Source organism: Rana temporaria, chromosome 1 (genome assembly GCF_905171775.1).
Source record: "Rana temporaria chromosome 1, aRanTem1.1, whole genome shotgun sequence".
NCBI classification, from domain to species: Eukaryota; Metazoa; Chordata; class Amphibia; order Anura; family Ranidae; genus Rana; species Rana temporaria.
In genome coordinates this window covers 426,873,186-426,890,912 of record NC_053489.1, presented here as the reverse complement: position 1 = coordinate 426,890,912, position 17,727 = coordinate 426,873,186, and the positions used below count along the sequence as shown (strand labels likewise).

General features: G+C 45.4%; 1 protein-coding gene across 3 annotated transcripts in view; it reads right to left on the bottom strand.

The window, feature by feature from the left end:
* UBXN8 (UBX domain protein 8) overlaps window positions 1-15,315 on the bottom strand; it is a 78,040-nt gene extending 62,725 nt beyond the window's left edge. The window contains exons 1-3 of one of the 3 annotated variants that reach the window (XM_040325342.1): window positions 15,183-15,315; window positions 8,086-8,208; window positions 1,184-1,254 (exon numbers count right to left, since the gene is read on the bottom strand). In XM_040325342.1, the coding sequence (XP_040181276.1) occupies window positions 1,184-1,254; window positions 8,086-8,208; window positions 15,183-15,312 (324 nt within the window). In that variant the 5' untranslated portion in view covers window positions 15,313-15,315. The remainder of the gene's footprint in view (window positions 1-1,183; window positions 1,255-8,085; window positions 8,209-15,182) is intronic. The other 2 variants (XM_040325340.1, XM_040325341.1) reach the window with 2 other exon arrangements.
* Between the last annotated feature and the right edge of the window lie 2,412 nt (window positions 15,316-17,727).

The following is a 17,727-nucleotide window of genomic DNA, read 5'->3' as shown; positions in this document are numbered from 1 at the left end:
TGCATCTATTTTATCTCCAGTGCAATATTTATTTGGTTACCTACTTGAAGACTATAAAAGTTTTAATGCTATTCCCATCGAGCGCTGCCTTTGTGTGTTTTTTGTATACTGCTATCCATATGGTTGGTAGCTGCACTGGGAATCAGCCTGCAAGGAGATCAGCTAAAAGTAGTTGGATCTGTATGTGCGTTATAATGAATCGAAATTAGTCGATTAATCGATTAAAAAAAAAATCGATTAATCGAACAGAAGATTTTTGATCAGTAACAGCCCTAATATATATATATATATATATATATATATATATATATATATATATATATATATATATTGTGTCATTATAACTATTGAGCACAATATCAATAAGCGCTGCACTATTTTTTCACCAATTAAGAGGGAGAGACCTGGTAGAGCCTCAGGTCTCGAGCACATCGCTGCATCGGGATCTGGCTTAGGTAAGTATTAGGGGGGCTGAGGAGTGAGCTGCACACTGAAGGTTTTTTATCTTCATGCATAGAATGCATAAAGGTAAAAAAAAACTTCAGCCTTTACAACCACTTTAAATGGACTCAGGTAAGCAGATATAAAATAGATCTGCACTGTGATTTACTGCTTGGAATGGTTGTTAGTGACCACAATAAAGGCTGTTTGGTGTCTTGTTTGGCTTATGCCCTGTACACACGATTGGTTTTTCTATCGGAATAAACTCAGACGGGTTTTTCCGACGGAATTCCGCTCAAGCTGTCTTGCATACACACGGACACACCAAATTCTGACCGTCAAAAACGCGGTGACGTACAACATTACGACGAGCCGAGAAAAATGAAGTTCAATGCGTATGCGTCAAATTGTTTCCGAGCATGCGTTTTTTTTTCCTCCGTCAGAATTTCCGATATAAATTTTTTACAACGGAAAAAAAAAAAGAACATGTTCTCTTTCTAACTTCGTCGGAATTTCCAACGGAAAAAGTCAGATGGGGCATACACACAGTTGGAATATCCGATGAAAAAAATCCATCTGACTTTTTCCATTGGCAATTCCGATCGTGTGTATTAGGCATTATACTCACCCCAAAACTGTTTTAAGTAGTAAATCTCAGCGCTGGTCTAAGCCTTACCAATTCCATAAAAAAAAAAAAAAAACATAACAGAGAAAATAGGGCATTTTATTTTAATATTCTCACCTTTTTGTTTAAAGAATCTTGTTGACATTTTCTCACAATTTCTTGCTGTCTGTCGATTTCATCTTGTGGCACTAAAGATTTTTTTTTTAAATGAACAGAAAGAAATATTACCTGCATATAGAGAAGTTATGAATGTCACAAGTACCTAGGAACAAGCCAATTCTAACAGGAGGTCCCATTGTAATTTCAAGGTCCTTTTAGATCAGGGGTCTCAAACTCAAATTGCCTGAGGGCCACAAGACAAGTTTTCATATGCCATGGGGGGCCGCATGCAAACTTTCAAACTTCAAAAACAACAGTACTGGTGTCAGCGAACACATTATTAACCCCCAGCACTGGTGTCAGCGAGCGCATTATTACCACCAGCACTGGTGTAAGTCAGGGTTTGACAAATTTGCTTGGAATCTATTAGCCAGCAAACGCACCCCGTCCCGACGGGCTTGCGCGCAGAAGCAAACACATAAGTGAGCAGCGCCCGCATATGTAAACAGTGTTCAAACCACACATGTGAGGTATCGCTGCGATTGGTAGAGCGAGAGCAATAATTCTAGCCCTAGACCTCCTCTGTAACTTAAAACATGCAACCTGTAGATTTTTTTAAACGTCACCTATGAAGATTTTAAAGGGTAAAAAAGTTTGTCGGCATTCCACAAGCGGACGCAATTTTGAAGCGTGACATGTTGGGTATGAATTTACTCAGGGTAACATTATCTTTCATAATATAAAAAAAAAATGGGGATAACTTTACTGTTGTCTTATTTTTTAATTAAAAAAAGTGTAATTTTTTCTCAAAAAAGTGCGATTGTAAGACCGCTGCGCAAATACGACGTAACAGAAAGTATTGCAACGATCGCCATTTTATTCTCTGGGGTGTTAATAAAATAATAAAATAATAAAAAATATATATAATGTTTGGGGGTTCTAATTAGAGGGAAGAAGATGGCAGTGAAAATAGTGTAAAATGACATTAGAATTGCTGTTTAACTTGTAATGCTTAACTTGTAATACCAACGGCCACCACCAGATGGCGCCAGCTCACATCTGGTGGTAATAACTTGTAATACCAACGGCTCACCACCAGATAGCACCAGCTCAAAAAAAAAAAAAAAATTTTTTTTTTTTACTCTTTGCTCCCCCCACTTCCGCCCTGCCTGCGGGCCATTTATAACTGGTCCGCGGGCCGCAAATGGCCCGCAGGCCGGTACTTTGAGACCACTGTTTTAGATAGAGGCAGATATTCGGAAAGTAACTGCACGTGCCTTCCACTTAGCAAAAGCTACACAGATGCTACAGTGCTAGTAGATGTAAGTGCTACCACAAGTCATCTCGAAATTCACTTTTCATTTTGAAAAATAAACCACCATGTAAACATTTAAAGTTCACCTTGGATACCTGTTTTTTCCTGTTCTCACATTTTGTTTTTTCAAAATTAGCTGGTTGCCACATGCAGGGCCTTACTGCTGACACTTGAGGATCGCCCTGCAGCGCTGCCGGCTTCTACTCTTCTTTCTCCCTCCGGCGCAGGAGGATCGGTTGTTGGATCTGCGCCCCCATAAACCTGCTGTTCTGAATCCTGCTCCCCTGCAGCACTTCTAGCCTCACTCCTCTCCTCTCCCACCGGCAGGCACACAGGGGGATCAGTTTCCGTGTGGAGAGCTGGGAGGAAACCGGTAAGAGAAAGGGACTGATGTCCTCAGTTCATTTCTCTGTCTCAAATGTGAGACATCAGGGGTCTGTTTAGACCCATATTTCACCAAAGGACCCTCCAAAAGGGCAGTTAGAAATTTAAAAATAAATAAAAAAAGTACAAAAATAAATTAAAAGGACTGGCAGAAATTATATCCCCATCAAATAGGACCCATTCAAGTGAATAGCACATCTCTGCAAAAAGGTTGCGCTATCTGCGGGGTTAAATCAGGTGATGAAACGGAAATATGCCTCCTCACTGCCTGTCAAATGCTCTCTGAAGAGCAGTCAGCATTTGGATCACTCTTCAGACAGCGTTTTGAGGAAGCATATTTCCTATTCACCGTCTGATCTAACCCAGCACTAGTGCAACCTCTTTGCTATTCACTTGAATGGGTCTCATTCGATGGGGGTATAATTTCTGCCATGGCTGAGAAGCATAGCATCGTGGCCAAGGCATTTTAGCAAAAATAGCTTTTGCTATTTTCAGAGGTGGGGGATCAGGTAGGCTGTAAAGAGCCCCATGACTTCTAACAGCAGCCCTGGCCACATGTGACCTATCAACATACATAGTCTAGAACAGGGATCCTCAGACTACGGCGCTCCAGCTGTTGCGGAACTACACATCCCAGGCATTGTAAAACGCTGACATTCACAGACATGACTAGGCATGATGGGAATTGTAGTTCCTGAACAACTGGAGGGCCGTAGTTTAAAGACCCCTGGTCTAGAACAATGCTGGTTTAATTAATTACTTCTAGTGTCTCCTTATTGCAGGGGTGGACAAATGAATATGGAATTCAGGAGCCAGTCTGTTCAGTTCAGGATCCATTTTTATTTATTTTTTAGAAGCCAGCTTCGCTGACAATTGGAGAAAACTTTAAAAGTTAGGCACCAGCTGTAATTTAAAGCGGAGCTCCACCCCAAAGTGGAACTCCCGCTGATCCGAACCCTCCCCCCCTCCGGTGTCACATTGACACCTTTCAGGGGGGTGCAGATACCTGTCTAAAGACAGGTATTTGCACCCACTTCCGGCCACAGTCTACGGGTAGACTGCAGGCAGGACGTCACCTCCCGACCCCCCCCCCGTTGTGCTCTGGGAACACTCAGCTCCCAGAGCACAGCGGGAGCCAATCAGCAGGCGCAGCGCAACTCGCGCCGTAGGAAACCGGGCAGTGAAGCTTCACTTCCTGGTTCCCTTACCCTTACCGAGGATGGCGGGGGGGGGGGGGGGCAGCAGAGTGACGAGCGATCGCTCGTCCTCTGCTGCGGACGGCGACTCCAGGACAGGTAAGCGTGGCGATATTAAAAGTCAGCAGCTGCAGTATTTGTAGCTGCTGACTTTTAATTTTTTTTTTTCAGCGGACATCCTCTTTAAGGAGCATTGGCTACCTGGCTCCTGGAATTTGTTCAGCCCTGTCCTATTGGTCAGTGAGTCTGCTAATCACTAGAGCAGGGGTGTCCAAACTTTTTTCAAAGAGGGCCAGATTTGATGAAGTGAACATGCTCGAGGGCCGACTATTTTGCCTGACATTCTTTGAACCATTAAAATTTGGTTTAAGTGTGTTCGTTCGAGCACTAATACACTTGCCCTTGTGGCTGTGTGTGAGTAAAGAGATGAGCTCAGGCATATTATTTGGATATACCATATTTATTGGCGTATAACACGCACCTTCACTTTAAGAGGGAAGTTTCAAGAAAAAAAATGTACAATTTTAAATAAAGAGCTGTGAAGCAAAATAGGGGTCAGTGCCCATCTGCAGATCCCCAATTGGCAGGAATGCAGCACCCACCATTGCCAGGAATACACCCACCATTGCCAGGAATGCACTCATCATTGCCAGGAATGCACTCACCATTGCCATCAGTGCAGCCTTGGAGGGGACATGGAGGTGGCAGGACGAGCGCCAAAGATATCCTACAGGAGAATCTCCTGTTTACACAGCCGCCTCTTTAAGAGAAAGTCCCGCCTCCTTTGATGGACAGAACAGTCGTCCAATGGCAGCGCCGGAGACGGGACTTCCTATTACAGAGGCTGCCCTGTAAACGAGAAATACGCCCCTGTGTGCACGGCACTCGTCCCGCCTCTGGGCCAGCCAGCCAGCCAATATATCGTTTGTTGTACCGGAGCTGGGAGATCCTGGGGCGCCACAAAAGTTATATAGGTTTAGATAACCAGACGGGCCATTCAAAACCAGACCGCGAATGGCCCGCGGGCCGGACTTTGGACATGCCTGCACTAGAGCAACCAATAGCAGGCTTGAGAGTCAGGGAAGAGTGGGGACAAGCTTGATGTTTACAGAAAAGTTAAGATCTGCATCATAGTTCAAGTGCCTAAATTTCTGCATCTCCTGATCTTTTCGACATGTGTCTTACTTTAAAGAAAAAAAAAGAAAACTTGACCACACAGATGACTGATGGAAGATCCCCAGATGGATCATTTCTCTAACTTCCCTCTTGTTCTTTTGTTTCCTGCCAATCTTGGCATCATATCTCTACAACTTTCTTGTTTCCTTTCTTACCTAGATACTCCTGCACACATTTGTGGGAATGAGGTCCCCCATATGGGACAGTTATAGTGTCTGGTAGTAGAAAGTGCCTTAGAAATCGTACAATACAGGACAGAGGCACTATCCCTACCTAGACCAATTTACAGGAATGTTTTGATCTTATGGTCTATAAATATGATAAAGTCACGTGACAGTGACGCAACGTGTTGGGAGGAGGGGCTTAGGGACGTCACTTCCGGTTACGGCTGTGACTGGAAGTCCCCGCATTTTTTACACTGTTTTACCTGTTTGGCATTTTTTTGCCATTTTATTGTCATCTAATACTTTTTAAATAAATTAAATCATATATTTTTGAAACTACTACATCATGGAGATCTATTTTTGTTTATAGTGCAAAAAATAAAAACCACAGAGGTGATCAAATACCACCAAAAGAAAGCTCTATTTGTGGGGAAAAAAGGACGTCAATTTTGTTTGGGAGCCACGTCGCACGACCACGCAATTGTTAGTTAAAGCAATTGCGTGGTCAGGGGGGTGCAGATACCTGTCTAAAGACAGGTATTTGCACCCACTTCCGGCCACAGTCTACGGGTAGACTGCAGGCAGGACGTCACCTCCAGACCCCCCCCCGTTGTGCTCTGGGAACACTCAGCTCCCAGAGCACAGCGGGAGCCAATCAGCAGGCGCAGCGCAACTCGCGCCGTAGGAAACCGGGCAGTGAAGCTTCACTTCCTGGTTCCCTTACCCTTACCGGGGGGGGGGGGGGGGGGGGGGGCAGCAGAGTGACGAGCGATCGCTCGTCCTCTGCTGCGGACGGCGACTCCAGGACAGGTAAGCGTGGCGATATTAAAAGTCAGCAGCTGCAGTATTTGTAGCTGCTGACTTTTAATTTTTTTTTTTCAGCGGACATCCTCTTTAAGGAGCATTGGCTACCTGGCTCCTGGAATTTGTTCAGCCCTGTCCTATTGGTCAGTGAGTCTGCTAATCACTAGAGCAGGGGTGTCCAAACTTTTTTCAAAGAGGGCCAGATTTGATGAAGTGAACATGCTCGAGGGCCGACTATTTTGCCTGACATTCTTTGAACCATTAAAATTTGGTTTAAGTGTGTTCGTTCGAGCACTAATTGTGGCTTGCCCTTGTGGCTGTGTGTGAGTAAAGAGATGAGCTCAGGCATATTATTTGGATATACCATATTTATTGGCGTATAACACGCACCTTCACTTTAAGAGGGAAGTTTCAAGAAAAAAAATGTACAATTTTAAATAAAGAGCTGTGAAGCAAAATAGGGGTCAGTGCCCATCTGCAGATCCCCAATTGGCAGGAATGCAGCACCCACCATTGCCAGGAATACACCCACCATTGCCAGAAATGCACTCATCATTGCCAGGAATGCACTCACCATTGCCATCAGTGCAGCCTTGGAGGGGACATGGAGGTGGCAGGACGAGCGCCAAAGATATCCTACAGGAGAATCTCCTGTTTACACAGCCGCCTCTTTAAGAGAAAGTCCCGCCTCCTTTGATGGACAGAACAGTCGTCCAATGGCAGCGCCGGAGACGGGACTTCCTATTACAGAGGCTGCCCTGTAAACGAGAAATACGCCCCTGTGTGCACGGCACTCGTCCCGCCTCTGGGCCAGCCAGCCAGCCAATATATCGTTTGTTGTACCGGAGCTGGGAGATCCTGGGGCGCCACAAAAGTTATATAGGTTTAGATAACCAGACGGGCCATTCAAAACCAGACCGCGAATGGCCCGCGGGCCGGACTTTGGACATGCCTGCACTAGAGCAACCAATAGCAGGCTTGAGAGTCAGGGAAGAGTGGGGACAAGCTTGATGTTTACAGAAAAGTTAAGATCTGCATCATAGTTCAAGTGCCTAAATTTCTGCATCTCCTGATCTTTTCGACATGTGTCTTACTTTAAAGAAAAAAAAAGAAAACTTGACCACACAGATGACTGATGGAAGATCCCCAGATGGATCATTTCTCTAACTTCCCTCTTGTTCTTTTGTTTCCTGCCAATCTTGGCATCATATCTCTACAACTTTCTTGTTTCCTTTCTTACCTAGATACTCCTGCACACATTTGTGGGAATGAGGTCCCCCATATGGGACAGTTATAGTGTCTGGTAGTAGAAAGTGCCTTAGAAATCGTACAATACAGGACAGAGGCACTATCCCTACCTAGACCAATTTACAGGAATGTTTTGATCTTATGGTCTATAAATATGATAAAGTCACGTGACAGTGACGCAACGCGTTGGGAGGAGGGGCTTAGGGACGTCACTTCCGGTTACGGCTGTGACTGGAAGTCCCCGCATTTTTTACACTGTTTTACCTGTTTGGCATTTTTTTGCCATTTTATTGTCATCTAATACTTTTTAAATAAATTAAATCATATATTTTTGAAACTACTACATCATGGAGATCTATTTTTGTTTATAGTGCAAAAAATAAAAACCACAGAGGTGATCAAATACCACCAAAAGAAAGCTCTATTTGTGGGGAAAAAAGGACGTCAATTTTGTTTGGGAGCCACGTCGCACGACCACGCAATTGTTAGTTAAAGCAACGTAATGCCGAATCGCAAAAAGTGGCCTGGTCCTTTAGCTACAAAATGGTCCGGGGCTTAAGTGGTTAATATTTATTAAGGTAGATGTTCCAAACTTTTTCTTTAAAACAGCACACAATGATCATATGGCCTTACCTGTTTGGGAATGACTAGCTGGACGAAAAGAGGAAAAATACGGAGTCAAATAATTAATGGCCAATGTAACAAAGGCCAGAATCAAGATGAACCTTCCGCCCCAGAAAGCAATCTCTTTCAAACCTAAAAAAAAAGGACAGCAAGAAAAACAAATGACTTACGGCAATGATTTTAACAAACAGACACAATAGTGTTTTAAAATGTCAAAAGGATGGGTTTAATCGATTAGTGTTATAAGCACTACAAAGCCATCAATACGATAATAATCTGCTTTTTCACAGCGCTTGAAAGGAAACCTGTAATTAACACAAGCAGGATTTGCTGAAGACATCCATTTTTAATCCCTTCACTTAGCTTTGATCACTTTGGGGTCATTATTTGTGGCTTATCATAGCTTCTACTTTATTTTAAAAGTTAAAAGTTTTTAAAGAAAATATACAGGCACTGAAGGCCTATGAAATACTTTACAGTGGAAGGGAAAAATGCAATTGTTCTTAGCAACCAATCAGATCTCTGAAGCAGAACTGTGGTTCCGTCAAATTTCTCTTTGTGTTATTGAATAAACCTGTATTTTTTTGTACAGTATTCCGAATGGGCCAACAAAGTAATTGCTATTGGTTACTTTCAATATAGAGATCATGTACCCATATATGCCGTCCCGATGATCAAATCCCAAAATTTATTCTGCAGAGGCATTCAGGACAAGGTCATTATGTACAGTTTATGCCAATAAACCGATAGCCTGTGGACAATACAGGTTAGCTCAATTGTATTTAAAGCAGAAGGAAACCCACTGATTTAACAGTTTCAAAAAACTTTTGCATTTACGGCATGAAGGGAATGCTAACTGTCCCATTGATTGTGCTTTCAACCAAACTGTCAAGCCATAAAGTGGCAGGTGTCATAACTGATCACATGTGCAGCCATAGGCGTGTGCACAGGTTGTGCCAGGTGTGCCTTTATCCTCTGTCCCTTTCTCTGTGACAAAAGTGAGACATCAGGGGTCTGTTTAGATCCCTGATAACTCACCAAATGGGGCTCCTAAAAAATTAATTCAAATAAATTATTGTAAAAAAATATTGTAAAAAAGAATAAGAAAGAAAGAAAGAAATAATAAAAAAAATAATAATTGTAAAAGAGTAAAAATAAACAAATAATTAAAATAAACTACTGACACCAATCTCTGACCTACTAACATTGTCCCCTGCTCTACTAACACTATCTATCTATCTATCTATCTATCTATCTATCTATCTATCTATCTATATATATATATATATATATACACACAGACACATGTGAGTTTGAGCTATGGGGTGTACACCTATGTGTGCAGCACTGTGGCAGCTGCAGATCAAACAGGGGCTAAGATGGCAGCTTCCCTGGCTGAAAAGGATAGGAGGGTTTACTTACACTTTAAGATAGGTAGCATGTCATCTAAATCTTCGATTACTGATGCTTTCCAGCAGGGGTGTCCAAACTTTTTTCAAAGAGGGCCAGATTTGATGGAGTGAACATGCGCGAGGGCCAACCATTTTGCCTGACATTCTTTGAACCATTAAAATAAAATGCAAATTAACTAATACACTGCCCAACAAGAATTCTCTTGCCTTTGTAGCTGTGTGTGTGGTGAAGAGTCTAAAGGATGAGCTTGGGTGTGTTATTTGTATATACCGTATTTATCGACGTTTTACACACACCTTCACATTAGAAGGGACGTTTCTGGGAAAACAAATTCAAATAAAGAACTGTGAAGCAAAATAAGGGCCCGTGCCCATCAATACAGCCTAATCGGTGCTTATCTGCAGCCCCACCATTGACATCAATGCAGCCTCACCACTGACATCAATGCAGACCCACCACTGACATCAATGCAGACCCACCACTGACATCAATGCAGACCCACCACTGACATCAATGCAGACCCACCACTGCAGACCCACCACTGACATCAATGCAGACCCACCACTGACATCAATGCAGACCCACCACTGACATCAATGCAGACCCACCACTGACATCAATGCAGACCCACCACTGAGTGAGTGAAAATCTTGTATAGCGCAACACATGCGAACTGAATTGCCTCAGGGCGCTTGGTATCCATTTCCTACTATATTTTGCCTTCAGAATAGATGGGTTTTGAGTTTTTTTCTGAAGGCCTGGTGATTCACTTCCGTTTGGATACTTGTTGGTAAAGCGTTCCATAGTCTAGGTCCTTGGACTGCAAATCTTCGTTCTCCTTTGGACTTGGGTATTTGGAGTAGATTTTGGTTGGTAGATCGGAGAACGCGATTGGGGTTGTGACATTTTAATTTTTTACGTAGATATTGGGGCGCACTTCCTTGAACACATTTGTGCGTCAGGCAGAGCGCTTTAAACGTAATTTGGTCTTTTACGGGCAACCAGTGGAGGGACCTGAGGGAGGGAGAGATTGATTCCCAGGGGTTTTGTTTTCTAATTACAAGTCGTGCCGCCGTATTCTGGACGACTTGTAGACAAGCAATTTGGTATTTTGGGAGTCCGAGGTAAAGGGCATTTGCATAGTCGAGTCTGGAGTTGATTATTGTTCCCACCACGACTGCTGTGTCTTCTTTTGGGATGAAGGGAATGAGTCTACGTAGCAGGTGCAGCAGATGGTGGGATACGCTGACTACTGAACTTATTTGTGCATCCATTGTCATGTCGGAGTCAAAAGTGACTCCGAGACTTTTGACTTTGGTGCTAGGGGTGATGGTTTGTCCCAAAATGGGTGGGGTGTCCATGTTGTCGTAGCAAGTCTCTTTCGGTTGGCGTGGAACAGAAGAAGTTCTGTTTTTGATCCATTGAGTTTAAGATAACTCTCCGTCATCCAATTCTCTATCAGAGTGAGGCCCCGTACACACGACCGAGTTTCTCGGCAGAATTCAGCCAGAAACTCGATCGGAGCCGCATTCTGCTGAGAAACCCGGTCGTGTGTACACTTTTGGCCGAGGAAGCCGACGAGGAACTCGTCGAGCCAAATAGAGAACATGTTCTCTATTTCCTCGTTAGTCAATGGGGAAACTTGGCTCGCCGAGATCCTTGGCGGCTTCACAAGGAACTCGACGAGCAAAACAATGTGTTTTGCCCGTCGAGTTCCTCGGACGTGTGTACGGGGCCTCAGGCATTTCTCTAGTCCGAGATAATGATCCTTTTTGTTGCTGATACGAAAGTAAAGTTGGGTGTCATCTGCATAGGAATGGTAGAGTAAATTCTGGTTACTGATGATTTCGAGGAGAGGGGGCGGAGATAAATATTGAATAGTACGGGCGACAAGGGAGGGACTCCGTATGACACTGTGCGTTTTTCAGAAGTGAAAGGACCTAGTTTCACTATTTGTGATTGGTTTTCCAGAAGGAAGGAGAACCAGGGTAGATCCGAGTTTGCCACTCTAGCTACTTCAGCTAGGTGCGTCAGCAACAATTTGTGGTCTACTGTATCAAAAGCTGCACTCAGGTTCAAAAGTATCAGAAGACAAGATTCTCCTTTGTCTGCAGCTTCGAGAGCGTCATCCCATATTTTGAGAAGTGCTGTTTCCGTCCCGTGACCAGGACGGAAACCCGATTGAAGTGGATCCAGTAGTTTGTGGGTGTCTAAATGGTGTTGTAGCCAGGCCCGGACTGGCCATAGGGCGTACCGGGCATTTGCCCGGTAGGCCGCCAGGCCGCTTGTTCTAAATTCGATCTCCCATGCCTCCTCCACTCCTCTCCCGGCCTTCTGTCATCTTCTTCCAACTCCTGGGGGGACGAGGCAATGCCGAGCGAGCAGCGCCGGCCGTGGTTGCTCGGTGACAGGCCCGCCCCCAGGGGTTGACTAACCATTCAGGCTCTCGGACTGAGTACCCGTGGGCCGAGGCAAGTAGAGGGAACTATGAGAGTCTCCAGGATTGAAGGGGTAGGATGGATTCGGCCGTGGGGTGGATGGCGTGAACGGGCTCCTGGTACTGAGAGGAGAGAGAGAGGGACCGAGAGAGCCCGGGAAGGAGGAGGACACTTCCTGGACTGAAGTGTTACTTGCTGACTGTGACGGTGGGAGGAGGGACCGGCGAGCAGCTAAGAACCAGAGTGTGACAGCCCGCCTTCTACACAGAGAAGGGTGAGACCCCTCTGAGAGGAAACATGTGTATATCTGGGGGATCTGTACTGTACTTAAAAAAAGTAAAATGCCAAGTCCTATGCATTGCCCCATGTGTCATGCTTTCTTTATTGAATGCCATGCTGCAATCTGCGGAGACTTCACTTTCCTTTGCTGTAACAATTTTATGAAGCATTCTTGTTCTGTATAATGGTGGGACATACATAGCAGACATACTAATCAACCCACCCTTTTTCTCTCAACCTCCCTCTCCCTACCTCCCCTCTCTCACTATCCCTCTCCCCTTCCCTCTCTCTCACTACCCCATCCCCCTCTCTCACTACCCCATCCCCCTCTCTCACTACCCCCCAACTTCCTACTCCCCCCCTCCCCCTCTCTAACTACCCCCCACTTCCTACACCCCTCTCTCACTACCCCCAACTTTCTACACCCCCTTCTCCTCTCTCACTAGCCCCCCTCTTCCTACACCCTCTCTCCCACTACCCCCCCTACACTTCCTAGACTGCCTCCCCCTCTCTCACTAGCCCCCCTCTCCCTACACCCCTCTTTCACTACCCTCCACTTCATACACCTCCCTCCCCCTCTCTCACTAGCCCCGCTCTCTCATTACCCCCCTTTTCCTACACCCTCCCCCCCCCATTTCCTAAACCCCCTCCTCTCACTACCCCCTTCTTCCTACTCCCCCTCCTCTTACTACCCCCCTCTCCCTCCCCTCCCCCTTTCCCCCACTACCCCCCTCTCACTACCCTCCTCTTCCTACATCATTCTCCCCCTCTCTCACTACCCTCCTCTTCCTACACCCTCTCTCCCTACCTCCCCACTTCTTACACCCCTCTCTCCCCACTCTCTCACTACCCCCTCTCCCTACACCCCCCTTATTCTCCCTCCCCTTCTCCCCCTCTTCCTACACCCCTCTCTCCCTCTTCTCCTCCCTCCCCCTTCTCTTGCACTCCCTCTCTCACCCTCCCTCTCCTTCTGCCTCCCTATCTCTCTTACCCCCCCTCGTTCCCCCTCCCTCTCTCTCCTACTTTCCCATCTCCCCATCTTTATTCCCTCCTAGACATAGATATATGGCAGCAAGTACGTGATCTAACACTTTCAGGTAGGCAGTGCACATCTCCAGCTACCCGCCCGCGCTGTGATTAAACACAGCAGATGTCGATCACCGGGTGCAGGTGCACCCGCCAATCATCATGAAATTACACAGGACAGAGCCCTGCCTGTGTAAACAAGGCAGAGCTCTGTCCTGTCAGCGGGGAAGTAATAGATTTTCTTTACCTGCAAAGCAGGGAATAAAATCCATGACTTCCCTTAGTAAAAGCACCAATCACAGTACACACAAACCTCTGGCTAGGCACACATTTAACCCTTTGATTGCCCCTGATGTTTAACCTCTTCCCAGCCAGTGTCATTAGTACAGTGACAGTGCATACTTTCAGCACTGATCACTATATTATTGTCACTGGTTCCCACAAAGTGTCAGTGTCCAAATGTCTGTCGCACTATCACAGTCGCTGATCGCCATCATTACTAGTAAAAACACATAAAAAAATCCAGTATATATTCCATAGTTTGTTGACACTATAACTTTTACGCAAACCAATCAATATACTGTACGCTTATTGGGATTTTTTTTTTACCAAAAATATGTAGCACATAGTTTTGATTTTTTACATGTTTTATAGCAGAAAGTAAAAAATATTGGGCTGGATTCAGGTAGATTTGCGCTTTTTTTACGTAAGCGCGCGCAATTTAAATGATCCCGTAGGGGGCGGGAATCATTTAAATTAGGCGCGTTCCCGTGCCGATCGTAGAGCGCATGCTCCGTCGGGAAACTTTCCCGACGTGCATTGGGGCAAATGACGTCGCAAGGACGTCATTTGCTTCAAAGTGAACGTGAATGGCGTCCAGCGCCATTCACGAATCACTTACGCAAACAACGTAAATTTGAAATTTCGCGACGCGGGAATGACGGGTACACGTAACATTGGCTGCCCCTGCTAATAGCAGGGGCAGCCTTACGCGAAAACCGCCGTACGGAAACGACGTAAACTGCGTACGCAGGGCTTGCGTAACGTTGTGAATCGGCGTTAGTATTCAATTTGCATACTATACGCTGAGCACAACGGGAACGCCACCTAGCGGCCATCGCAAGAATGCAGCCTAAGATATGCGGGCATAAGAGCCTTATGCTGCGCATATCTTAGGCTGCAGTCGGCGTAACAAGGTTCCTGAATCAGGAGCATTCGTTACGCCGGGGCAAGTAAGCAATTGCGCTGTGTAACTATGGTTACACAGGCGCAATTGCTTCTTGAATCCAGCCCATTGTTATTTTGTTTTTCAAAATTGTCGGGCTTTGGTTATAGCCCCAGAAAAAAAAAAAAAACAAACACAGAGGTGATCAAATACCAGCAAAAGAAAACTCCATTTGTGGGGAAAAAAAGAACATACATTTTATTTGGGTACAGCGTTGCATTACTGCGCAATTGTCAGTTAAAATAACGCTGTGCCGTACCGTAAGTACAATAAAAATATAATCATCCCTGTAAAGTTGCATAAAAAATAACACGAAACACATTTTGTTTCCATTTGTCTGCATATGATCTTAAAGACAATATTTAGTATCTTATTTTCACTTGGATTTTCTAGCTCTGAATTCTCAATGATAGAAGACAATGTGCTGCCCCCTGGTGGTCTACGAGAGATTGCTTCTTCCCTAGAATTCAGCCCAAGCAGCCACGTCTGTTCTAATGGAGTCTATAGAAAGACGGGATTTGCAAATCAGGCACTTGCTTTGTATTCTCCTGAAAGCCTTCCACTCTGCAGGGTATAATATGATTTATGATTGCAATTCCCAACAGATGTATGAATATTGTACAGTGATGATCAGTCCCATACATACAGATATACTATGACAGCCCTTCACCTGTGTGTGTGTGTAGCGATCAGCAGTGTAATAGGATGACAAGTGTATCGTGTACCTATTGGCTGACTCGTGGACACCAGCAGGATGAAAAAAGAAATGATCAATAAGCAGAGGATCGGTGTCCCGCTCCCTACCGCTGCCATGTCTGTGGAGGAGGCGGGGCTAGCTGTCAGTGCTAGGAACATGTGACCGGAACACTGCACATCATCGGTGACACGTCATTACTTCACATGACATCATATGACATCATGCTCTATTGCAGATCAGTGCGATCTACTGCTCTTTTTTCTGCCAACTAGAACACGTTCCTAAAACGGTACTACTGATAGGAAAGGCACAATAAATGTACATTCATAAAATAAAAAGGTGCATTGATTACACTTTTGTGTTGCAACTGGCAGCAACTTATGGTGGGTGCAAGGTACAACCTTCTACATTGTTTACAGCTCAGCCACAGTCCAAGCATTCCTTCTGGGATCTGAAAAACAATCTTATATGCCAAAGGGGAAAAAAAGCTGCCTTAAAGTGGTAGTAAACTGCTGGGCGTTTTTTTTTTTTTTTTATACCTTGCAAGGTAAAGGCATAATGTGCTAGTATGCATCACATACTAGCTAGCACATTATGTTAAACTTTCCTTAAAACTAAGCATTCCAGCGTCACATAACATTGTCACCGCTGCAAGTGAGCAGAGACCCCTTTACAGAGTTGCCCTTTACATCAGAGTCAACAGTATTCCCCCTTATATCAGCCCCGTTTTATATCAGGGTTCACCTTTACATTCCAGAGTCCACAGAGATCCCCTTACATTGTAAGTGGAAATTCTGCAAACTATGATGTAAAGGGGGAATTTGTGAACTGTAATGTAAGGGGCGCTCTGTTGACTCTGATGTAAAGGGGGCTCTTTAGATTCTAGTGTAAGGGGGCTCTGCAGACCCTGATGTAAGGGGGGTCTGAGGACTCTGATGAAGGGGCGCTATGTGGACACTGATGTAAGAGGCACTCTGTGGACTCTAAAGTAAGGGAGGCTCTGCGGTCTCTGATGTAAGGAGCTCTCTGTGGACTCTGATGTAAGGGGCTGTCTGTGGACCCTGATATAAGGGGCTCTCTGTGGACCCTGATGTAAGGGACACTCTGTGGACGCTGATGTAAGGGGCGCTCTGAGGATGCTGATGTAAGGGGCGCTCTGAGGATGATGAAGTAAGGGGCGCTCTGTGGACTCTGATGTAAGGGGCGCTCTGTGGACTCTGATGTAAGGGGCACTCTGTGGACTCTGATATAAAGGGGGCTCTGCAGACCCTGCTGTAAGGGGGCTCTGCAGACCCTGCTGTAAGGGGGGCGTCTGAGGACTCTGATGTAAGGGGCGCTATGCGGACACTGATGTAAGGGTTGCTCTGAGGACTCCGATGTAAGGAGCGCTCTGTGGACTCTGATGTAAGGGGGCTCTTCAGACTCTGGTGTTAGGGGGCTCTGCAGACCCTGATGTAAGGGGTGCTATGTGGACACTGATGTAAGGGGCACTCTGTGGACTCTAAAGTAAAGGGTGCTCTGTGAACTCAGATGTAAAGGTTGCTCTGTGGACTTTGATGTAAGAGGCTCTCTGTGGACTCTGATGTAAGGGTTGCTCTGTGGACCCTGATACAAGGGGGGCTCTGTGGACTCTGATGAAAGAGGCGCTCTGTGAACTCAGATGTAAAGGTTGCTCTGTGGACTCTGATGTAAGGGTTGCTCTGTGGACTCTGATATAAGGGGGGCTCTGCGGACTACGATGTGAGGGGGCTCTGCAGACTCTGATGTAAGGGGGGCTTGGCAGACTTTGATGTAAGGGGTGCTCTGCATCCCAGTGAGTACACTAATGTAAGAGGGACTCAGGTGAAAGGGGTGGTCTGTGGACTGGCTTTGGTGAGCAGAGACCCCCTTACACCAAAGTTCTCCTTTACACCAAAGTCAACAGATTTCCTCCTTACATCAGACCCCCGTTTAAATCAGGGTTCACCTTTACATTCCAGAGTCCACAGAGATCCCCCTTACAATGTAAGTAGAAATTCTGTGGACACTGATTTAAGGGGGCACTGGGGACTATGATGTAAAGGGGGCTTAGTGAACTCTGATGTAAGGGGCGCTCTGCGGCCATCAGAACTTGTGTCTGAATACCTAAACAGTGACTGCATCTGATTGGATGATACATCTTATAGGATGTAGCCACTGTTCGGCCAATCATTATAATTTTGAAGCTGGCTTTTGTTGCACTGGGTGGTGCCAACAGTGCCACCCATGGCTCAAATTTCGGCTGTTTCGGCAGAACATGTGTATGGTCGGCTAGCTAAACAAATAAAGAATTTTTACTAATGAACAGTACCTTCTTGTCTATGCTTCTGTGTGTATTACTGTTTTGACTGTGTATTGTGTAATGGACGTGTTTTGTGCTCATTTGCCTTATGTAGAAAATGGTGCAGTGCTTATATAGGAATTGAATCACTCATAACATTAACCACTTCCCGCCCGGTCAATAGTAAATTGACGTCCGGGAAGTGGCTGTGTAATCCTGACTGGACGTCTATTGACGTCCAGCAGGATAACATGGGGGCGCGCAGCGCGGCGAT